The sequence below is a fragment of the Vipera ursinii genome (genome assembly GCF_947247035.1).
Source record: "Vipera ursinii genome assembly, chromosome: 1".
NCBI lineage: Eukaryota > Metazoa > Chordata > Lepidosauria > Squamata > Viperidae > Vipera > Vipera ursinii.
In genome coordinates, this window is record NC_139512.1 from 64,949,043 (window position 1) to 64,974,072 (window position 25,030).

Consider the following 25,030-nt stretch of genomic DNA (forward strand, 5'->3'; position numbering starts at 1 on the left):
TTCTTTTGTGTGTGTAAGTTGTTTGCTTTTGTTTTAAATTAAAAGATTTTTGATTATTCATAAATATCTTGCAGTTTTGATATAGTTTAAACATGCAGTTGTTATTTTGTGATAAAACTTCCAGTGAAGAAGAATAGCAGTCCTATAGCTCTGAAGTTTAAGCAAGTGCCAACAAAGTTCAGCAAATAATTCAAAGGTTTATTCAGTAGGGTCCAAGACTACAATGTCAAAGGCTATTTGAGCAATAAGGTTCATATGGAGTCCACTAGCTTTTTAAAAAGTTTTTTAAATATTAAGAATTTTAATATTTTAATTTTTATGACAATTACAAATAAACTTATGAGTGTGAGGAGAGTGAGTTTCCATTCTGTTGCATTCCAAGTAGTAACTTCAATTATAAGTATTACAAGATTTCCACTTCAAATGATAGTCTAAATGGAGGAGTAAGTCCATGTAAGTTTCATGCTGCTACGATCTCCTATGATTTCTTCGTTTTTTAATTAGAGCTTGCTGTGAAAACAATACAATCTGTGTTTAAATTGAAATGTTCCAGTTACCTAGAAACTCTATGGACACATGCATAATTAAAATGCATAAAGCCCAGTAAAATGGTGGTCATAACAAATAGCACTACGCAGTATCTGAACAATCCTATGTCCAAAGTAATGTTGTCCAGCCCCATTGCTTCCAGAGCAGTAAAAAGCCTTCAGTCAACAACGTTAAAAGCAGCTGCACTGGTGTTTCCTTTTCTGTGGGCTGATCACTTTCTCTGTTAATTAGCTGAAAAGATAAATTGGTCCCTTTCCATAGATTCTTTTTCCTTTCAGGGAGTCTTATATTGTTCCCTCACATTACAGTTTTGGATCTTGTTTGGAGTGCTTAAGGATGGAATATCTCAATATTCCTACCTACAGCAAGGTAGGTCAATAATGAATATGCAGACATTTGCATTTCCCTCCTTCCTTGCCCTGCTTATGTTCAAAAAAGCCCTTTCTTTCCCACTTCTTGCTCAAAATTGAAGAAAAAAGATTTAGCCCATCTAAACATGTGCTATAAGTCCATTTCTAGTTAGGGGCATGTTCAGACCAATCAGGCCAGCATATCCTCTTTGAGGGGATTTCAAAATGAAGATTTCCAAGATAGCATTAGCCATGGAGGCTGTCAGAAGAAACAACTTGGCCCTATTTCCTGCCTTCCAAGATTTGAATCCTCTCTCTATCCTTAGAGGGACTTCTTTTGCAAAGCTAGCCTACAAATACCCGAAGGACCAGGCAGATCATCCTGCAGAAAATCTATCTGGTGGCTAAGGGTCAATATTAATTCTATGTCACATAATCAGGCAATCAGCCAATGTTAGCTGATGGAGCCTGGTTTGATCAGTTGCAGAACTACACAATCCCCATCAGTGCAGCTTCATCTCCCAAGTAGAAATATTATACAAAAATAGATACTTTTAGTCCATGGGAATGTGTGCATCTGTGTCCTTCAGAGTAAATGAAGACGTCTCAGAGGAAACCTAGGGCTAGGAGATGCAGCATGTTTCTTTGATTAAAGCAGTCCACCTAACGGACAATTAAGTTTTGAAGTCCAGTCCTGGGGGAGGGGTGATCAGTTAACATTCTTTCAATACCATAGGCCTGAATTAAATCATTCCACTGAATCTACCATCAGTCAGGAAAAGGGAAAAGGACCTACAGTAATACAAATATTGTCTTCCTCCCATTCCAGGTTCCAACTAAATTCAAAGGATGGCTGATTAAAAGGTGGTTAAATCAGGGGTCTTGTTATGTTATGTGGTAGGCCTATTGTTGTTAATGACTGGCTGAGAGGACTGGCCTTATTACAAAAAAGAGGATTTAGCGAGATACAAAATAGAGCTTTATCAGAAAGTTATCTACTCCTCTGCCCCTTCCTGCCCCTTATACCTCTGTTTTCATTCCTTTTTTCCCCACAGATGAGCAGACTTTCAAACTGCAACACTTACCATTTTTTATTGAAGAAATCAAGACTTATCACTTGAGGGCCAGTTTAGTGCAGACATGTCAAACACAAGGCCTGGGGGCCGGATCTGGCCCGTGAAGTGGTTTCATGTGGCCTGCGAAGCCATCCTGGAAACTGAGGGAACGGCCACCGCTGCCTTGCCCCAGCCGTCTGGGAGCCAATGTACAATTTTGTGGTTGTCATCTATGCTGAAATACATTCAGTCCCACAAGGACATCTAGAAACAGCGAGGGACCGGCCCCTGCCGCATCAGCACTGCCCCCTGGGCACACGCTGGGGAGGTATCACCCCTTGTAAGGAATGAAGAAATGCACCATCACCTGGAAGTGGCCAGCACCTGGCCCTGCCTACTTCAGGCAGGCTAGGGGCTGGGCAGCGTTGCGCTTCTCTTCAGATTCGTGCCACCCGGTTCAGCCTCTCGGTGCTGTGAGGAGAACGCCCCACTGCCTGCCAAAACCGGGCAGGCTGGGGGCTGGGTAGCATTGCGCAGGTAACGTCGACTCTCATGTTGCTCATGGCATCCCCTCCCCCAGAGCCCACCAAGCCGGATATGTGAAGTAGGCGAGGGCCATGTGCTGGCCACTTCCAGGCGATGGTGCATTTCTTCATTCGTCATGAAGAATGACACTTTCCCAGCTGTTTCTTGCCTGTTTTTCTCCCTCCCTCATCTCAAATATTTTCCCACCACTCTGTACTAAGGAATGAAGGAAGGAAGGAGAGGGAGGGTCTGAGGGAAATCCTGCCTTAGTCCTTCCCTGCTGCCCTTTCACCATCCCCTTGCCCCTTCCTCCTGGCCTATCCTGGGGGATCTCCCATCCTATTGCTAAGGAAGCTTTGGATACAAAGCCAGGTCTCCTCACATGGAGTGGGGAGTGGGCCTCCCTCTTAACTTTGCCCTAGTACCCATCATGAGCAGCCTGGCTAAGGAGAGCAAGCACAGCAGCAGCAGCCTTGAGGAGGAGGTAAGTGCAGCTGGGTGCCCCCTTGGGGAAGTGGGGCTGGGCTTAGTGCTGCGGGTGCTTGAGGGCTGGGCTGGGCATTTGACCTCTGCACCATCATCCAGCCCCCCCTCCCGCATGGCCTGAGAGGAACAGTGAGGCTCCTCCAGTGGACCATGTCTTGGCACTTGCCCTGGTCCCATCTCCTTCTGCTAGAGACCTTCAGATCTGTCCCACTCCTACCCAGACCCCCATAGGCACCCTTGATGCGAATGATGTAGAGCTGGCCATGCCCACCCAGTAGGCCACACACACTCCAGCCACGCCATCTCAGTAGGCCACGCTCACCCTGGCCGCACACACACACACACACACACACACACCCTCCGAGGGCAACCGCAATGCTGATGTAGCCCTTAATGAAATTGACTTTGACACCCCTGGTCTAGTGGCTAAGGCAGCATGAAACTGGGAGGCCATGAGTTCTAGTCCTGATTTAGCCATGAAAGCCTGCTGGGTAACTCTGGGCCCTCTGGGTAACCCACCTCACAGGGTTGTTGTTGGGAGGAAATGGGAAGAGGAAGATGCGTTGAATATGTTCGTTGCCTTGAGTTATCTGCAAACATAATACAGGTGGGATATAAACAAATAAATAAAACCAGGCTGAAATTATCATACTTTGGACACATTATGTAAAAACCCAGTTCCCTTGAGAAATCCACAAACCCAGGAAAGGTGAAAGGAAAGAAGGGGATAGAGAGAGAGCATGGCAAAGGGACAAGATGCAATGGGTACATCACTGGAAGACTTGTAGAGGCAGCCTGGAGACAGATCATCCTGAAGAAGGTCTCTCTATGTTGTTGATGAGAGTCAACATCAACTTGATGGCACCAATCATCTATCTTTCTCCTTTCTTCAGAGTTTGAGATTCATTTCAGTTCCAGAGGCATTTTTGGAAATAATAAATATGCTGTTTTTGCTTTACTACATATCAACTCTCCTCCCCTTTTCTTCAGTGTAGTTAGGTGAGAGACAGAGCCAGGCACCCAAGTGCCACAGTGGGAACTCATGTCAGGTAAATAGTGGCAGGAGGAAAGACAAAGCTCTCATCCCACCCTCCAACCTCCAGTGTCCCAATCTCATTTTAGCTCACAATTGCTTTTAATCCCCCTCACTTCTCAAAGATGTCGCATAAAATATTGAAAGACCTCTGTTTCCCAGCAGCCAGTCCCGCAAGCAAAAAGACTCTTTTAGACAGATCAGCTGCACACCAGAAATGGTCTTGTAACGCTAAGTTATGTGGGGGAAAAATACCAGTGAAAAGAAGCAGGCAAAATGGTCTAGTTTAGAGAGTAATAACTTCTACATGAACTTTTCAAGGCAGGTTTATATGCACATTTAAAATATTATTTCCATTAGTATAATGATTGCTAACAAGATAAAATGGACCATATAAGCTTTGCTAAAATTAACTCTTAACTTTAATACCCATCTCAATTGCTATCATATTGTTTTTGTTGTTTCTATACCTCTTCTGCTTCTTGTTAGAGGCTGTGTATTTAGTACCTTTGGTACCTAAAAATTTGTGCTTTTAACTTTATAGTACCGTATTTTCCGGCGTATAAGACGACTTTTTAACCCATGAAAATCATCTCAAAAGTTGGGGGGTTGTCTTATACGCCCAGTCGTCTTATACGCCGGAAAATACGGTACATGATTCCAGGTTCCTATTAGGACTTATAACTTAAATTGTAACATAAATAAACACAATCCTCACTATCACCATAGTAATGGACACATATTAATGCTCTTTCAAACTTTCTTCCTCGTTGGCTGCAAAGTGATTGATGAACATGAAAACGAAATAATTTTCTTCATCAGAAAACCACCAGGAGAGCAGATTTTGACGCTAAGCGCGCTCTGAGTCCTTTTATTTCAGAGACAAAGATGAGCTTTTGGGGAGCAGAATTCATAAACCAACTATTGCATAGCTTTGATACGAAAAGACATGAAAACCACATAGGTGAAGGAACTGAACCGTAACACGCTGCATTTCACAAGCAAAGGAAGACAAAACTTCTAATTTTCTAATTAAAGAAAACCTTCCCGAGAAGCCACACATCCAGCACCGCTTCCCAGTCCACCCCGCTAGCGACGGCAGAAACGTAAATACTAACGAGCTGAAGTAAACAGCACGATTAACGGAGTGGGTAACCCCAGAAATTTGTCAAGCAAAGCTGGATCGGATGCCCTCCTTAACGGCGCCGTCCTCGGGATGAAGCGAGGACACGACAGGCGGCTGAGATGAGCTGCGGCTCTTCAGGAAAAGCCGGGTCGCTACCAGCCGCCCGCCCGTCCCCACGATCAGTGGCTGAGGAGACTCTGACAGTCAGGCGCCGTCGACCTGCGAATCAGCAGGCGGCCCCTCGTCGCCGAAGGCTCCTTTCTCGCTTCTGGGCCATCCGCTTCTTCTTCTTTTTCTCCGTCTTCTTCCCCTCCTTGGAATCCCTGCTCCTCCTCGTCTAGCGGGAGCTGTCGCTCTCTGGCCGCGTGAAGCGGGGGAGAAGCAGCTGACGCGGCCCCGTCGTCGTCTCCCGCCTGCGACGGCGGCGGCGGCTCCGGGAAGATGAGGAGCAAAGCGCCGGCCGAGCGCAGGGCGCGCACGCACTGGTGGTGGCCCCCGCTGGCGGCCAGCTGGAGCGCGGTGTGGCCGGCGCGGTCGGCTCGCTCGAGGCGGAGCTGGCCGAAGCGGCGGAAGGCGCGCAGGAGCCACTCGACCACCGCCGTCCGCCCTTCCGAGGAGGCGTACATGAGAGGGCTCCAGCCGCGCCCGTCCACCGTGTCCGGGTCGGCGCCGTACTGAACCAGCAGCTTGGTGACCTCCAAATAGCCGCGCTCGCAGGCCAAACTGAGGGCGCTGCGCCCGGCGTCGTCGCTCAGGTTGACCGCGGCGTGGTGCTCCAGCAGCAGTCGCGCAAAAGCCAGTCGCCACGCCGGGTCCTTAAGCAGCACGGCGTACATGAGCGGCGAACGGCCCCGGTCTGAGCGGCAATCCACAATAGTCCCATCGACGGCATCCAGGACAAAGCGCGCCAGATGCATCCGCCCTGCCCTCATGGCCTCTAGGAAAGTCTGCGTGGACGCCCCCGGGCCCAGGTCCCGCGGTTTCAGCATGGCCTCCCGCTGCTCCCGATCCCCCCCTGGTTCGGTGCCTGCTGGTGACTCGAGGCGACGGCTCTCCAGATCGGCTTTATAACCTCCCCTCAAGTCTCCATGACGATCGCCGCCTTTCCGCTCCGAGAGAGACAGATCCGTTTAAGCGCTCGGGTTGGCGGGCTGGGGAGAGATGTCGGCCAAACTCCGAGATAGTCACGGACGGCAGGAGCTCCCCGCCCACCTGCTTTCGCCTGTCAGGTTGAGCGGGAAGCTTAATGCCAGCCCGAACGGCTGATTCCCTCCCCTCTTTTGCCGCGGAATCCCGGACGATCTCTGCGTAATTAGGAGACCGTCTAAGCAAGAAGAAATAGAAATTCTTGAATGGTGGAATGGTTTCCTCAGACTTTTTCAGGACTCAGTTATACAGTATTGAATAGGTAACATCAGTGCTTTTTTTTGTAAAAGAAAAAGGTGCCGGAACTCACACATGTCATAAGCTTGTAAGCCGCCCTGAGTCTTCGGAGAAGGGCGGGATATAAATGGAATTAAAAAAAAATATACAACCCGCCTTGCCTATCCTACAAGGTTCCATCCAAAAAAGGTGCCGGAACTCCATTCTGAGCGTTCTATGAGAAAAAAAGCCCTGGGTAACATGACTTAGTTAGTAGAAGGCAGTTGTATCTCTATGGCTACCAAATCTGGCCAAAGAAATTGACAGAATCACTGCCTGGCAGCAGATTTTTTTTCTCCTTGCTTCCCTCTTATGACTCTTTGGATTTCTGCAGCTCTGGTCTGTTAGCCTGTACAGTATAAATATACTGTATTTAATTACAGGTAGTCCTCGGCTTACGACCAGAATCGAGCTGAAAATTGATGTTGCTAAGTGAGGAATTTGTTAAGTGAGTTTGCCCTATTATATGACTTTTCTTGCCAGAGTTGTTAAGTGAATCACTGCAGTTGTTAAGTTAGTAACATGATTGTTAAGTGAATCTGGCTTCCCCGTTGACTTTACCTGTCAGAAGGTTGCAAAAGGGGGTCACATGACCTTGGGACACTGTAACTGTCATAAATATGAACCAGTTGTCAAGCATCCAAATGTAAATCACATGACCATGGGGATGCTGCAGTGGTCAATAAGTCTGAAAAATGGTCATAAGTCACTTTTTTCAGTGGCATTATAACTTTGAATGATCACTGAATGAACTATTGTAAGTCGAGGACTACATGTACTTGGGATCTGGGATCTACCAAAAGTGGGTTTTTTTTCCTTTAATTCTCTCTGCAATGATCTTGCTACATTGGAGTGCTGGGCATTGAAATCTGGAGGGCAATATCTGGAGGGCAATGCCTTGGAGGAAGCTTTTTTGATGTCACGTGAAAAAGCTATCTGGAATATTTGATGCAAGCTCTGATTGTCACTTGATGGCTATGCATTTATGCATTCAGCCTTTTTGTTGCATAGTTGTGTTGGAGGATAAGTTGTATATAAATATAGTACTCATGTGCAGTCCTCAGAACCCAGAGTGTGTTTTGATTTCTGCTTTTCACAGTGACAGATGGTAGCAGGACCAGTAAGTACAACAAGCACCGTTTCCATGGTTTGAGATCATCCTGGTGGGTGCTTTTGCATCTCCTTTTGCTCTGCCAGGATATCCAGTATCAGTTCCTATGCAGACAGGACCTTGCATATTTTCTATCAGTTTGGGCTTTGTTCTGTATAGGTACTGAAACCAGATACAGGATAGTATAGAACAGGGTTTCCGAACTTGGCAGCTTTAAGGCGTGGACTTCAACTCCCAGAATTCCCCACCTGGCATGGCTGGTTGGGGAATTTTGGGAGTCGAGGTCCACAAGTCTTAAAGTTGCCAAGTTTGGAGTCCCCTGGTGTAGAAAGTGAGAAATCTATATCACTGACAATCTTTTCAAGATATACTCAGAATGTGCTGAAAGTCTTCTAGCAGTTGGCAATAGTCATATGAACAAAGCCAGCACACTAGCCAACAACAGTGGGGTGCCCCAGGGCTCTGTTCTGGGCCCAGTGCTCTTCAACAACTTCATCAATGATTTGGATGAGGGGATAGATGGGAAACTCATCAAATTTGCAGACAACACCAAGCTGGCAGGAACAGCCAACACTCCAGAAGATAGGCTTAAGATACAGAAGGATCTTGACAAACTTGAACATTGGGCGCTATCTAGCAAAATGAAATTTAATGGTGAAAAAAGTAAGGTTCTACATTTAGGCAAGAAAAACCAAATGCACAGGTATAGCTTGCTCAATAGTAGTAACTGTGAGAGGGATCTCAGCGTCCTACTGGACAATCAGGGGTTGTCATAAAGATTCTCACAATTTAGAAAATATATTTCTATTGATGCAGTTAAAACTGCATTTATCTTTTTCAAGCCATATCACACTGCTAATGTGTATTCTGTGACAAATAGAATTATAAGATACTTTTCATGTACTACTCATTTTAAGTGTGGTCTCATCCTGTACTTGTGTATTTTCTCAAACAATTTTTTTTTGCATTTGCCTCTACAAAATTTTATTTGCTGTTTTCAGAACACTTTGTTGACTTAGCATTTTGAATGTCGTTTCTGTCTTCTAAAATATTAGGTTTCCCTCTCAATTGTGAGTCTTCTTCAAATTTTATAAGTTTTTCTTCCATCTCATCATCTGAATCATTAATAAAAATGTTGAAAAATACAGAGCCTTGGAATGAACCTCGTGACACCTTGCTTAATAGCTCCCTCCAATTTGATAACGAGCTGAGGAGAAGCCCTGTTTGAATATTTATTTATTTAATGTCTGTATGCATGCATGCATGTATGTTTCTACACAGCCTGTTCTTGGCATAGTGTGTCCACAAATCCACTTGAAGATTAATTGTTATACTTCTAACTGGTATCTATGTTCTGTAGCTTGTTAACCAGAAGCTCATAGGGAACTGAATGTCACATTCTCCTACATCTTATTCTGGGTCTAATCCAACAGTTCTTTGTATCTTAATTAATTTGAGATGAATACTGTTCTTTTAGCCTTGTTTGTAATTACTGTAATAAGTATCATCACACCATCTTTTTAGAAAAATTGAAAAAGTCTTTCACGTGATTAGTACTCGGCTGATCTTGTCTACATGAGGAGACTAAACAGGATTAGTCCTAATAATAGTTAGCTGAGAGACCAGCACAGAATTTGAGACTATAGAACAGAGTAAGACGTTGAATTATATCCCAGAAGAAGTCAGTGGCAAACTACCTCTTTACTGTTGCCAACAATTGTTGCCTGATTTTATCCGTGAGTCATCTAGAGATAACTGCATGGGGATTCCAAGACTCAAGGGAGACTTTACTAGTTACCATAGAGAAAGGATGGCAAAAGAAAAGGATCCTCTGAATGTTTTGTGGATAAATGTCTATGCTCTTTTACAGACCTCTAATTATTCATAATAGGAATTATTTATATTTTATAGGCCACCATTAAATAATAGCTTCACAACTTCAGGTAGCATTCAGATGGTTCTAAATATAAATTGGTAACAGTGGCCTCTATAGCATATCCTTCTCTGATTATTTCTTTCATCATGAATATTGCAATAAGTCTGACGAAATGCCTAAGTGTGACACCAGCTGCGTCTTTGCAATTCACATCAACAATTTAATGACCTAGCCTTCACAAGTCTTTCATACTGACATATACACTTCAGTTTGCTTTCTTTACTGAGTGTCGAAGAGCATATAACACCTATAATTTTGATTTTAACCAGTACTTTGTAATAAATTCTAATATAGTTTATAGTTTATTAATTCAGCTATAGAGTGGTAACCCCTCCCGCCCACCATTTGCTACGTTGTGATGATTATTCTAGTTGTTGTTATTGTTATCCTCCCGGGATGAAGTTAGTCTCTTGTTCTTGATTTCCCATGGGACCTGACAATCCCCAGATGATAAAAGATTAAATAAGTTCCTATCTTGCTTCAAAGCATTTAAAACCCAACAGAGTACTAATTATGGCTCATGAAAGCAATATTCTTTTCCTACCTACTACCTATTACTGAAGGGATGGGAAACATGTTGCTGAACGACAGCCTTGGCATTCTCCACAGCTTGGCTGGCTGTTTAAACCTCTTAATCCAGCAGTATTTGAAGAACCCTAGTTCCCCACTGCTCCTGTATAGAATTTGAAATTATGAATGGTAGGAATCACATAGAGAGAAAAGAAAGTTTGCCAGCAACGCATAAAGCAGGGAATGCTTTTCTTTCTCCAGGAGGCTTTTAACCTAGTATAAATTCCTGTCCAGGTATTTAACAGGCAGAGGAAAAGGAGGCAGTGGTTAATATAGTATTAAAAAACCCAAACTGCTTTAAATAAAAAATGTATTCCATCACATATACACCCTCCCCACACACAAAGAGAAAGAGCCCTCACAATAGTTCATCTAGTGACCATTTAAAGTTACAACAGCTCTTAAAAGAGAGACTTATGACCATTTTTCACCCTTACAACCATTGCAGCACCCCCCCCCATGGTCACGTGATCAAAAGTCGGAAGTTTGGCAACTGACTCATATTTATGACAGTTGTAGTGATTCCGTGCACCTTTGGCGTCTAGTCATGCCAGCCACATGACCACGGAGACGTCCTCGGACAAGCGCTGGCTCTTTGGCTTTGAAACGGAGATGAGCACCGGCCCCTAGAGTTGGAAACGACTAGCACGCATGTGCAGGGGAACCTTTACCTTTTACTAGTGATTCCCTTTTGTCACCTTTGGCAAGCAAAGTCAGTGGGGAAGCCAGATTCACTTTAACAACCATGTCATAAAAAGGGGCAAAACTCACTTAACAAATGCTTCACTTAGCAACATAAATTTGGGGGTCAATTATGGTTATAACTCAACTACCTGTACTAACTTAACCATTGTGGTGATTCACTTAACTGTGGCAAGAATACACATACATACACACATACATATATACATACACCCATTTATCACACACACACACACACACACACACACACACACACACACACACACACAAACTGCTAGGTGGGCAGGAGCTGGGGAAGTAACAAGAGCTCACCCAGTTGCACAGTGCTTGAGTCTCACATCACAACATATAGGCCCTTCCTGAAAATGTAGATCAGGGCTTTTCAACCAGTGGTACGGGTACCACCTGTGGTACATTAACAACTGGCAGGTGGTATGCGACCACTCTAGAAAAGTGGTAGCGGGGGAGGGGAATGAGCTGAACCGGTGGCAGCACTGTACAAGGCTGAGCGAGAGATGGCTGGAGCTGCAGGGCTGTCAGGGCTCAGCGGAAGCGCCAGGATCAGCCCCAGGATCCAGCTGAAGCTCAGCACTGATCATGACGCTTCTGAGCCCAGAAGAAGCACTGATCAGCTGGAATGTTGCAGCATCTCCAGGGTCTTGTGATTTACATTCAGATGCTTGGCAACTGATTCATATTTATGATGGTCACAGTATCCCAGGGTCATATGAAGTGACCAAAACCTGCTGCAACCACCCAGCAAGCGGGGGGGGGATAAAAACCAAACCAAACCCCACCCCACCCCACCCCCACTTCCAATCCTCAACAGAAATGCTCACAACAATGAAAACCTCGGACAGGAGGAAAAGCACTGCCGGGCGGGCAGGCAGGTGTCTTGCTCGGCTGTGGCTTGGGGGGCACTTTTTTCAGTGCCATTGTAACTTTGAACAGTCACTAAGCGAACTGTTGTAAGTCGAGGACTACCTGTACTTCATCACTTTTTTCCTTTTTTTTGGTCATCAAGTTTTTGACACCTTGCTAGGAGACTGGTGATACTTGGATGTTGCCATATCCTAAAAGTGGTACAATGGGTGAAAAGGTTGAAAAGCCCTGATGTAAATCATTCCAATCTTACAGTGATTGGCTAATCAAGTCCAGCTTTCTTTTATTTGACACTGTTGATTATGGTTTTGGAAGATACTGGATTTATAATGCAATGCAATTAGAGGGTAATTGAGCAGTTGTGCATACATGCATACACATACACTTTGATGCAATATTTCAATATTCTTTTTAATGCTTTAATTTTGGGGGGGGGAGATAAAAGCATATATTTGTAAAAAGGGCATATTTTGTTGACAAATAATTTTTATAACATTATGGGATTTCCAAACATCTTACCAATCATTTCTGAGTCTACGTCTCATGAAGGGACAGAATTATTTGTAATTGAGTGGATTCTTCCTTTCTCAAGCACATTGTATGGAAACTGTTCCTTCCTTTGAATCTTCCAGTTTTAATCCCTTATATTTCTAGAGCTGATAACAGAAACAATGGGCAGAAGAAATGGGCAATCTAGAAACATTAGTATGGCAATCAGTTCATTTCAGTCCGTCAAGATTTGAGCTTCTTTGTGGTCGACAAATGGATCAACTTATTAGAAATATGGCCTATTATGAGGCTGGTTATACTTTCTATCAGTATGCCAAGCAAAGATTTCTCTTCTTTTCAGTCTCCAAACTGTACTTTTAAAAGCCCTCTTCCCATTTAAAAAATAAAGCATTAAAAAAAAATACATGCATGTGCTGTATGTTGGTGGTGGGACAGTTTCACACTTTATGAAAGGCCAGTGACTTGCTAGAATTAAGAATCTGCAAGAAAGCCCCAGTGTCCCCTTTGCAGCTACCATCTGTCTTCCAAATGTGTTCAGCTAGCAAAATTTTCTTTCCTTCTTCCATTCAAATTGCTCCTCTGGAAAAACTCAACAGGCTGTTGCCGTACCTTTGCTAAGTATGTGATGGTAGATACCGTAGGTATAAACTGAGTAGGGGCCTCTCGTGGTACAATATTTTCTTAAATGTTATAAACGAAGAAATCTTACTGATGATATCTGGTATTTGAGTGTTCCTTAGCAAAGCAGTTGTAAGATGACTTTCTAAACACCTTGAACTCCCAGAAAATTCACCTGAGATCCGTAAAAACCAAGTCAGAAAGTGGCTTAAGAGCAGCTAGAACAATCCCTACAGAGTTGGATTTCTTACTTTTTTTAAAGCAAGGGTGCGGCATTTCTCTGCAGATATTTGAATTGCTCCAAACACATCAGCCTGTGTCCTTTTGCACAGAGGCCAGGATCTAGTGGCTCTGATAGTTCCTAAGTTAGATTTATGGCTGCACTAATTAATCTTGAATGAATTTGCATGTATCATTTTAATCAAGAAATCATCCCTAAACTGAAAACCATCTTGTATTACTGTTTGCAAAACTGCACACTTGTTTCATATTTGCAACATGGATGGACATTTGTGTGCATACAGACTCTCCCCCCCAAAATTTAAAGGTTATTTTTGCCATTCCATAGCTTGAAAAATGACCATATATTTTTTTTGGATAAACATGGTCTTCTCAAAACATCTATTAGACAGTCATTTCAGCTGCAGTTCCCCAGATACCTACTGGTTTTGTGAAAGATGACAAATGATACTGAAATCTTGCATATTGGTGCACATTGCAAATTATTCCTTTGATAGACTGGGGAGTGGCAAGGTTTGTAAAATATATTTTTATTGGTAGATTTGACTATTTTAAAAAATTTGTATCACAATTGGGACAGCAATGCTGAGATAGTTCCTTCACTGGCCACAGATCTGCATTAGAAAAAGACAGCTGACTGGCCTGCTTACATAGCTTGAAAGAAGCAAGATAGGACTAAAAACTGCCTCTAAAAAATCTCAGTGTTTGATTCCCCCCCCCAAACTGGACATACAATTAAGACCAGCCAGAAAAAAGCCAAGACAGCCTATTGATGAACATCTTGTCATAATATCTGTAGTGATCCATTGGACCACAATAATAATAATAATAATAATAATAATAATAATAATAATAATAATAATAATAATAATAGAAGAAGAAGAAGAAGAAGAAGAAGAAGAAGAAGAAGAAGAAGAAGAAGAAGAAGAAGAAGAAGAAGAAGAAGAAGAAGAGGAAAGTTGGAAAGGACCTTGGAGGTCATCTAGTCCAACCTCCTGCTCAGGCAGGTAACCCTATACCATTTCAGACAAATGGCTGTCCAGTCTCTTCTTAAAAATCTCCAGTGTTGGAGCATTCACCGCTTCTGGAGGCAGGTTGTTCCACTGGTTAATTGTTCTAACTGTCAGGAAGTTTCTCCTTAGTTCTAGGTTGCTTCTCTCCTTGACTAGTTTCCATCCGTTGCTTCTTGTCCTGCTTTCAGGTGCTTTGGAGAATAGCTTGACTCCCTCTTCTTTGTGGCAGCCCCTGAGATATTGGAACACTGCTATCATGTCACCCCTAGTCCTTCTCTTCATTAAACTACACATACCCAATTCCAGCAACCATTCCCTATATGTTTTAGCCTCCAGTCCCCCAATCATCTTTGTTGCCCTTCTCTGTACCCTTTCTAGAGTCTTGACATCATTTTTACATCGTGCTGACCAAAACTGGATGCAGTATTCCAGGTGCGGTCTTACCAAGGCATTGTAAAGTGGTATTAGTACTTCATGTGATCTTGATTCTATCCCTCTGTTAATGCAGCCTAGCACTGTGTTGGCTTTTTTGGCAGCTGCAGCACACTGCTGGCTCATATTGAAGTGACTGTCCACCAGGACTCTGAGATCCCTCTCACAGTTACTACTATTGAGCAAGGTACCATCTATACTATACCTGTGCATTTGATTTTTCCTGCCTAAATGTAGAACCTTACTTTTTTCACCATTGAATTTCATTTTGTTAGATAGCGCCCAGTGTTCGAGTCTGTCCAGATCCTCCTGTATTTTAAGCTTATCTTCTGGAGTATTGGCTATTCCTGCCAGCTTGGTGTCGTCTGCAAATTTGATGAGTTCCCCATCTATCCCCTCATCCAAATCGTTGGTGAAGATGTTGAAGAGCACTGGGCCCAGAACAGAGCTCTGGGGCACCCCACTACACACTTCCTTCCATGTAGATGCGGTTCTAGAACAGCAGTCTTCTCTGGCTCATCCTGGAATATGTCACTGGTCTTGGATTTATTCAAGGATAAACAAACTGGCAGCAGCTAAAAATTGCTGTGTCTAACCTGGTTTGTCAGCCACCTCTTCTCCTGCAACCAGCTCAGCCTGTAAGCTCCTGACTGTCCCGAATGAAAAGTGTTCTGTGAAAAGGTAAAACCCATCTCTCCCAACTGGTTTATAAGAGTGCCAGAGAGAATATGTTTCTGGGTGATTACATAATTGGATGGCAAACAATGTTCAGCTGCTGCATTTTGCCACAAAGACTTTATGATAAAGGATACCTGTCAGGCAATTTGTGTATATAGATGGGGTAAAGAAGAGCAGCTTAGGTTAATTGGCTGTATTTGTTCAGATTAAGAGAACATTTCTGCTGACTGTCTGTCCCCCTATAACAGGGGTCTTCAAACTTGGCCCTTTTATGACTTGTGAACTTCAACTCCCAGAATTCCTCAGCCAGCATGCCTGGCTGAGGAATTCTGGGAGTTGCAGTCCACAAGTCATAAAAGGGCCAAGTTTGAAGATCCCTGCCTTATAGGATATTGAGTCAGCTAATATCCCACAAGAAAAGTGGGATAAACCTGGAAAAGAGTCTTCTCGGATCAGGGAAGAAATCTTCTTTTTCAATCAAGCTTAATTTAGATACGTGGAAACAGTACACATTTCCTCTGCATTGTGGTTGACCTCCAGTGTGCTAGGACTATTAAGGTGCTTCAGTTGTCTATTGAATGCCATAAAGAACTGACTACATAGCTGTTTTCTGCAATCAGCTAAAATGTGTGCAACTTTGGAAGTGATCCCTCTTTATTATGTGGAGAATTTGATCAATAGGATAAGCTGGGTGTTATCAGCACTACATAGTACTGTAGGAAAATCTTCTGAAGGGAAGGGTTATAACTGCCAAAACATCACTGTGGGCATCTCTATATGTGGGGTCTTCCACTCCATAATCAATGCCTTGTCCTTTTGATTTCCCCTCCCCCTTCAACATTTTCCATTTAACAACTGAGCCAATTATTTCTTGCTTGGACTTGAAACTGCTTCAGAGCAAGATTAGTTTGACCAGATGGAGAGTTCAGAAGCTTAACTAGCTGGCTGTTGTTTAAACCCACCCAATACGGCTCATTCTATGTTGTGATAGTAGTAGGCAATATCTGTTGGTGTTGGATTTTAGTGGTAACTCTAAACAGAATGAAAACCTCTGATGTAAGTCTGTCAGATCAAAATGTCTTACTATTCAAAAATGTTGGGTAACAGTAACCGATATTCCATTATGTTCTATGGACCTCTGAAACAAAATGAGATTTATTTTTAAAATATAAGAGCTTTAAAATAAGACTTCCACTGAGTCTTACAATCTGCTTTCCTGGACAACAGTGGATTCTTCATCCATGATGGCATCCTCCTTCACCACCTCAGTTGCATAACTTAGAGTCTCAGGGGTCACCAGGTTCCCACATGGCCCTTGATCTCCCTCATCGGCAGCTCCAGGGGCCTCTCTCTTTGCTGTGTCACCTTCCAAAGGATAACAGACTTTCATGCAGTTCTTCACTAAATCCTGCACTTCTGCACTGATAGTTTTCATCTTCTTTTCATACTCCGCAAATGCTTCCTGCTGGAGCTGCAGAAAGAGACAGGAAAAGCTCACAGAGGAGAAACCTGTTTGCTGCATGTTTACAAATTCAGCTATGAGTCTTTTAGCAATGCCAACTTTAAAAAAAATACTCTTCTCCAAGGACAAGATCCCTGTGGTAAATTACTTTTTCCATTCCTTTGCTGTAATTATAGGTGTGGGGGAGAAGATAATTCCCACTGGGGCCTATGGGGAACGCCACCTTGCTAACATGGAGGGAATGAAAGGTTCAACCTCTTTTCCTCATGCGCTGTACAGCAGTCCCAAATAAAACTGCCTTCCGATTAAAAGAAGAAGAAGAAAAAAAAACCCTATTCAAGTAAGCCTAAACAATTTGTTTATTCTTGCTATCTTATAAAGGCTCAGAACAAATAGGATTTCATGAATGAATCTTAAATAGGTGAATGCAATCTCTATGGCATAGATGCTACTTAATAAGTAGAGGACTGGAGGGCAGGGAATAGGCTTCCTCAGCCTTCCCCAATCTTCCATTTGTGTTGAGATGTCAGCTTTGGCCATGCTAATTGAGCTGTGCTGGTAGTTGCAATTCCAGTACTTCTGAAGGGCAATATTTGTGAAGCCTTTGCACTCATTCTAGACCTCCTGAAAGAACTTTCTTTTTTTTGTAAATTAGCCACGCAATACCTGGCTTTCTTTTTCCTTGATTTTTCCAAGGCAGGTTGACTGCTTTGCTTCTAAGACCTGTTGATGCTTTGACTGTTTCTCATTCATCTTGAAGCAAGAGACACATTTATGTTAGAAGAAATAACCTCCCATGCCATTATATAAATGCAACATTTCAATGCAGTATCATTCTGTAGATAAAACAATACCAGTGATGAAGTGTGCAGGGTATTTTAGCTTCCAGTTCCTCCTCATCCTCTTATAGTCCCATATCCAAGTATGATTTTTATAAATATCAGGCAAATGACAGCTGCTTTTTTTGCTATGAAATATTACAGGTAGTCCTCAACTTATGACCACATTTGAGCCCAAAATTTATGTTCATAAGTGAGAAATTTGTTAAGTGAGTTTTGCTCCTTTTTTACGACCTTCCTTGCCACGTTTGTTAAGTGAATCACCACTTCAGTTGTTAAATTTTTAACATGGTTGTTAAGTGAATCTGGCTTCCCCATTGACTTTGCTTGTCAGAAGGTCACAAAAGGTGATCACATGATCCTGGGGCATTGTAACCATCATAAATATGAATCCATTGTCAAGCATCCAAATGTAAATCACATGGCCATGGAGATGCTGGAATGGTCATAAGTGTAAAAAATGGTCATAAGTCACTTTTTCAGTGCCATTGTAACTTCGAATGGTTACTAAGCAACTGTTGTAAGTCAAGGACTACCTGTACTAAAATGCTTTGCTATACATCATTGTTGAAGCCAACAACTTCTGAGATTTAGACGCCGAGTCATAGGCGATAAGGAGGAATGCTTCAGTGTCTTGTTTCTTAGTTTCATGACACTTTGATTCCAATTTTATTCTTCCTTGTATAGGACATTATGAGTAGTCACCCTAGACAGCTGACCTGACATCAGTTTGTCTCATGCACAGGTGATCATTTGGAACGTCTTAAGGTGGTGAGAAACATTCTATGATTGCCCAACTAAGCAAAGGGGAGGGGCAAACGGTCAACTGCTTCTGTTCCAATTTGAAAATCATAATGACTTTCCTTACATAATTACTCCTGTGGAATTATTCACTCAGGGGTCTCAAATAACTATGAATTAGATTAAGTTGTGAAAATAACATCAGTGAATTAAAATTCTGCCCTATGAAAGTTTGTTTATTTATTTATTTATTTATTTATTTATTTATTTATTTATTTATTTATTTATTTATTTGTGATATTTCTACATGACCTTAATGGCCTTAGCATTTAGTTACATTGTTCAGATGGAAATAGGTTTAATTAAAATAAATGTACTTATTTATTCTTTTTTTGTTGTTTCTTCATGTTATGACTTTAATCTACTTCCAATTTGTTTATTCTGTTTATAATGAACAATTACACTTGTCCCCATGATACGTCACCCAGGACCCCAGATGGATAAATGTCTAAAATTTGAAAACTTCAGTATGTTTTAATGCCCACACAAATCACAGACAAAAGATGAAATGGGTACTAAGGCCACTGTAACGTATGGTTGGAAGCTATTCCAGGCACCATACAAAATACTGCAGTGGGAATGTAGCTATGGAAATATTTCGAAAGAGAGAAGTGAAATATATATGATCTACTAAACGAGGTCAGAACGCAAGTTCTTTCCTTCTTCTAGGAGGTCTGTGTAAAGCTGAGGCAGCCCCATTTGTTTGAGTCCCTATATCTGGATTAGAATCAAGTGTCTTTCTTGGAAGAAGGAAGCATTTGTAAATCACTGGGCACAGCATTTGCACAAGTCAACAGGGCACACCTAATAGTTGTTCTTTTAGATCAGGGGTGTCAAACTCAATTTCATTGAGGGCCACATCAGCATTGCGGTTGCCCTCAGGGGGCCGGGCGGGTGTGGCCTACTGGCTAAAGTGTGTATGGCGTACTGGTGGGCATGGCCAGCTCTACATCGTTCATATCAAGGGTGCCTACGGGGGCCTGGGCAGGAGTGGGACAGATCTGAGGGTCTCTGGCAGAAGGAGGGTCTCTGGGCCAGGGCCAAGGCAGTGGGTGCCGTTCCCTCACTGTTTCCAGGATGGCCGCATGAAACCACTTCGCGGGCCGGATCTGGCCCCTGGGCCTTGTGTTTGACATGTCTGTTTTAGATGCTACAGAAAGAATCCAGAAAGACACTTACCTGCTTGACTGCTTTTACAACTTCATGAATATGTGAATTATTGATTTCTCTTTTTAACCTTTAGGAAAAACAAACCACATCTTATGTATTAGTTAAAATTTGCAGCTTAGATTGTGCTTAAGGCATCATCTAGATAAAATGTTTTCATGCCATACGTAATCACTTAAAAGCAGAAAGAATTTTGGTATAGAAGAATTAATTTTGTCTGCAAAAGAAACTGTATTAGAGAGAAGCATCCTATAAACTTTAATCTAGGGCTACTTAAAGTATTTGAAACTTAACATTAAGAAAACCAAGATCATGGCATCTGGCCTTCTCAATTCCTGGCAAATAGATGGGGAAGAAATGGAGGTAGTGACAGAGTTTATTTTCCTGGGCTCCAAGATCACCGCAGATGAGGACTGCAGCCAAGAAATTAAAAGACGCTTGCTCCTGGGGAGGAAAGCCATGGCAAATCTAGACAGCACACTAAAAAGCAGAGACATCACCCTGCCAACAAAAGTTTGTATAGTCAAGGCTATGGTCTTCCCAGTTGCAATGTATGGCTGTGAAAGTTGGACCATAAGAAAGGCTGAGCGCCAAAGAATTGAGGCCTTTGAATTATGGTACTGGAGAAGATTCCTGCGAGTCCCTCGGATTGCAAGGTGATCAAACTGGTTAGTCCTAGAGAAGATCAACCCTGACTGCTCTTTAGAAGGCCAGATCCTGAAGTTGAAACTCAAATACTTTGGCCACCTAATGAGAAGGACGGACTCACTGGAGAAGAGCCTAATTCTGGGAAAGGTTGAGGGCAAGAGAAGAAGGGGATGACAGAGAATGAGGTGGCTGGATGGAGTCACTGAAGCAGTAGGCGTGAGCTTAAATGGACTCTAGAAGATGGTAGAGGACAGGAAGGCCTGGAGGAACATTGTCCATGGGGTCGCGATGGGTCAGACACGACTTTGCAACTAACAACAACAACCTAAATTATACTAATCACTTGAGCCTTACAGACTGCATATTCATCCATAAGATGGGCTACTTATTATTTTCTGAGGACATGTCAAAATAAAGCCCTCAGACTAAAATACTGGTTAATTAATCAGACTGACTGAAGTGAAGAAGTTAAGGTAAAGAAATTAAGAAAGTAAGGTAAAGAAAGAAGATATGTTGAATCTGCCCAGTATAGTTACTGTAAGAAGCTTTGGGCTTGCATTCCTTCTCCTCTCCTCTCCTCCATCTCATCAAATGATCCAACTTTGTCATAGGTTATCAAAGTTGCTTACGTTAAAATCATACTCAACTAGGACTAATGAAACATGGAAGCCGTCTTCATTCATAAGTAGGCTGGAGAGGAGATGTGAAGGCTTGACTAAAATCTTGATTGTTTTTACATGTACAGCCCCTCATACCTGCAGACATCCCTGTTACTTGTCATGCACAATAAATTGCAATTAACCAAAACTAGAAATAAATGCTTCCAATCATCTTGCAGCTTGCAGAATGAGACAGGTCATGTTAACTATGTTATGACTAAACCTCCCTGCGTTTCTTAAGTTTTAAGTTCTCAAGTGAGGAGAATGGCTTCTTTGTCACACTCAAAAGATCTGCCAAACAGGCATTGGCTCCAAATCAGAGCGTGCAAACCATTTTTCACATGAAGAATCATGCTTGGTTTTGTGAAGAGTCATGCTTGATTTTCCAGCTTCATATGCTGGAAGTCTTGCTGCAGAAAGCGGACAAGGGCATATTAAAATTAGCTTAAAACATTAATTCAATACAGCACATAGTACAGCAACCTACTGTATGCATTATTTTAAAACGTTCTTTTTCATTAAAAATCAAAATCCAATAGAAATGAGCTACACTTGGGTGTGAGGTCAAAAATACCTTTCCTGAACACTCTTATCAGCATTCTTAGGAACGGCTTGGATTTTGTCCAGTCTCTTCACCTCTAATTTCTTTTTCATTTCTTTAGTGACGCTGTAGAGGAAGATAATCAACTCGAGTTTACAAATTTAACAACGGAGCGTTGTGATTAATATTAAATGCTCGCTTCTTTTCTACTCAGGTCACAGAAGCCTTCAAGGTTATAAAGCACAGAGAGGCGGAGAGAAGAAAAGCTACAACAATGCATTGAAAAGTTCTGCATACGCGAACCTTAATTTTATAATTACCTTTCCCAAGTCTCCTTTAGTGCCTTCAGCTCGGTTGCTTGCTTCTCTCTTGCAAGCTGTAACATTTTAGCAACTTTCTGTTTAAACAGAGCACAAGGAAAATATTTTGTTTGTTTGTACATTATCCTAAGTTGTCCCAAAGGTGCTTTTTCAAAAGACAACTGGACTTTTCTTGTTTTTACTTGAAGATGTTTCACTTCTCATCCAAGAAGCTTCTTCAGATCTAGTTGAGAAATGAGACATATTCAAGGAAATTAGAGTCCTTTGGAAAAAGCACCTTTTGGACAATCATAACAGAATAACAGAGTTGGAAGGGATCTTGGAGGTTTTCTAGTCCAACACCCTGCTCAGGCAGGAAACCCTATACTCAGTGGTGGGATTCAGCCAGTTCGGCCCAGTTCAGCAGAACTGGTAGCTAATTTTTTTGTTGCCCAGGCCCAGAATGGACTTCCGGAAGCGTCATCCACACAGAGAACCGGTTGTTCACGTATTTGAATCCCACCACTGCCTATAACATTTCAGACAAACGGTTGTCCAATCTTTTCTTAAAAATGTGCAGTGTTGGAAACCCACAACGTCCGTAGGCAGCTTGTTCCACTGATTAATTAGTACTAGGTTACTTCTCTCTTTGATTAGTTTCCACCCATTGCTTCTTGTCCTACCTTTAGGTGCTTTTGGAGAATAGCTTGACTCCCTCTTCTTTGTGGCAGCCCCTGAGATATTGGAACACTGCTATCATGTCACCCCTCGTCCTTCTCTTCATTAAACTAGACATTCCCAATCCCAGCAACCATTCCTTATATGTTTTAGCCTCCAGTCCCCTGATCATCTCTGTTGCTCTTCTCTGCACTCTTTCTAGAGTCTTAACATCTTTTTTACATTGTGGCAGCCATCATGACCTGGATGACTGACAATCTCCATAGACATGATCCTGAGTTGGAACTAGGAGGATCCTTTCCGCAGAAGGGATTCAGATTCAATAGAGGCTCATACAGAAGCATTGATCCTCCTTGAAATGTTTTCTATCACTTCCCACATCATGCCAATCATTTGAAGCAAGTTTGCTATGGGCCTAGGAGAACCATAATGGGAAAACCGAATAAGGAAAACATAAGAAAGAAGAAAGAGCAACTTCCCTGTCTTGGAAGGGAACCACACAGCAAGTGATTTATCCAATGGCTCCAGATGTTTCCAAAGCTGTGTTTGTATTATACAGTAGTATCGCTCTTAAATGATAAAATTTCTTGAAAATTGCCAAGGAATTTTCTTGAGAATTGCCCAGAAATACGATGAAATATCATTTTGGTAATATAAGGAAGCCATATGTACATACGGTATAACCTTTCCATCCAAAACAACAATGCAAATTCAGATAGCACTTTTGATGTTGGGATTAAAGCCACCTGACAAGCTTAGCATATCTATAATGCAGTCTTAATGAAATGGTTCAGGTTCATTAGTACTCTTTAGTAATAAGTAAAATGGCTTCTGGTTATGTGTTGCGGTATTACAGATGCAGCAAGATGGGGCTCCGTCTTCCATGTTCAATTTCGCCCCGCTGGGGACCCTAAAAAGAGTCGAAAGTCACCCTCCAAACTGGCAGGGGAAAGATTGTCTACATTCATGTGGGTGGTCAGAAGCTGCTGACAACTGAAGAGAAGTACTAACTAGCAATTTTTGAGCAATGTGGATGGAACTGGGTGAGACTTTATCCTCTTTTTATCACCTTAATACTACTCTCCTGGAAAAAAGAATGCCCAAAGCAAAGAATCCTCCCCGATGAAAGAAGGAAGGGAAGTTTTTGCCCCGCTCCCTCAGTAAAAGCAAAGCAGCGAATTAACTGCTTTGGGGGAAAATAGAGAAAACTACAAGATCAATTTGGAATTAATACAGATATATACAATATATACACAAACAGAGGAAGAATTACTTGATCATTCAAATGCACTGACTTGGAAAGTTATTTGGCAAAGGAAGAAAGCTAGAGTAAGACTGAAGAAAATAGAGGTTTCGACCTATTAGATGGGATATTATACTATTAAACAGATGTCTGAATATGGTTAAGAAAATAGATAACTGTTAGAAATAAAAGTATTATTCTAATTAGAAGGAGAGGATTTGTAACTAGAATATTATACTTTGTTATGAGATGGGAAATATGAAAATTCTAAAAGGATTTGAATAAGGGAAGCTTTTGGTTACCCAAATATAATTTATTATGAGAAAATTATAAGCAATAGAGATATTTTGAACATTGATAGGAAATTAAAAAATTTTAAAAATCAGGAAAAACAAGATATTGATTGAACAAATGGATTTTAAGTGAAAGTGCAATTGAGATATTTTCTGGCTAGAAAAGATATTATAAACTGACACTATTGATATTATGTATAATACCAGAAAAATGTGAAGAAAATGTCTATATTTAATTGTATATGTATTAACAGTAACAAGAATTGTATTTGCCCAGTGTGGAAAAATGCATACTGCTGGAAGAAGAGAGGATCAAGGAAGCACTGGATGGTGTAGTATTGGAACTAGACTGAGAAAGTTAATATGTACCACTGAATTATCAATGAACCCAGACAACACGTTGTTTATTAAGTACTCATGATTGAAAAATTAGAAAATTAATAAAATATGTATAAAAAAGGTAATAAGTAATTAAATAAAGGAATGCTAATAACAATATGGTTACTATACCTCTGTGGCATGCTGGTCTTTCTTCTTCCAGATTGCGTCATACTGTTCTTCTCCCAGGTGGAGTAGTTCTTCCTCCAATTTCTCTTTTAGCTCTATCCTTTTATTATCTGCATTCTCAGTCAACTCTGCAACATTTCCCTTTGTGCTGCTTTCATCCAAAATGATCCTGCAACTTTAGAGACAGCAACAATTCTCAGTCTTAAGGCAGAAGTGGCCAGTCCCTGACTGTACTCCCCTTTTCAACTGGGATATTGCCATGATATCTACTCCATGATCAGATCAGTAAATGAAAGAATCATTAGTAAGACTCCACAGTTTTTTGATCTGCTTCCTCAATAGACAGTCACGATTTGACAAAAGGACAAAACAACTGCAATTCAGCAGCTTGGGTGGAGTTCAAACTCTTATTTTTATGTCAGAGAAATCTGGAATTTCTTGCTCTGAACTTGCCACTTCAGAAAGTAAAGATTATATATATTTTCTTTTAATTCTCTCTGGTGTTTGGAACTGTGTAATGCCTGTTCTACTATTTCATAGCACTCTTGTTTGGCACGTTTGAATAGCACTGGGAACAAACCAGTTTGGTTAAAGGGCTGCTTCCCACACCCTTTTCTAGCACTAAGAGTAATACATTACCACTGTATTAACACAT

The 25,030-nt window shown here is 41.9% G+C and overlaps 2 protein-coding genes across 4 annotated transcripts in view; both read right to left on the reverse strand.

The window, feature by feature from the left end:
* Positions 1-5,303: 5,303 nt before the first annotated feature.
* On the reverse strand, positions 5,304-6,113 carry ANKRD63 (ankyrin repeat domain 63; the record flags this gene model as incomplete). Its single annotated transcript, XM_083349670.1, has 1 exon — positions 5,304-6,113. The coding sequence occupies one exon, from the start codon at positions 6,111-6,113 to the stop codon at positions 5,304-5,306; it is 810 nt and encodes a 269-aa protein (XP_083205796.1).
* Positions 6,114-16,375: 10,262 nt separating this feature from the next.
* PLCB2 (phospholipase C beta 2) overlaps positions 16,376-25,030 on the reverse strand; it is a 70,168-nt gene continuing 61,513 nt past the window's right edge. For 2 of the 3 annotated variants that reach the window (XM_083350127.1, XM_083350126.1), the window contains 6 exons: positions 24,379-24,550; positions 21,676-21,752; positions 21,389-21,481; positions 19,520-19,577; positions 17,367-17,453; positions 16,376-16,709 (listed from right to left, as the gene is read on the reverse strand). In XM_083350127.1, coding sequence (XP_083206253.1) covers positions 16,440-16,709; positions 17,367-17,453; positions 19,520-19,577; positions 21,389-21,481; positions 21,676-21,752; positions 24,379-24,550 — 757 coding nt within the window. In that variant the 3' untranslated portion in view covers positions 16,376-16,439. Of the gene's footprint in view, positions 16,710-17,366; positions 17,454-19,519; positions 19,578-21,388; positions 21,482-21,675; positions 21,753-21,782; positions 21,899-24,378; positions 24,551-25,030 lie in introns of those variants that run through there. The other variant, XM_083350128.1, reaches the window with a different exon arrangement.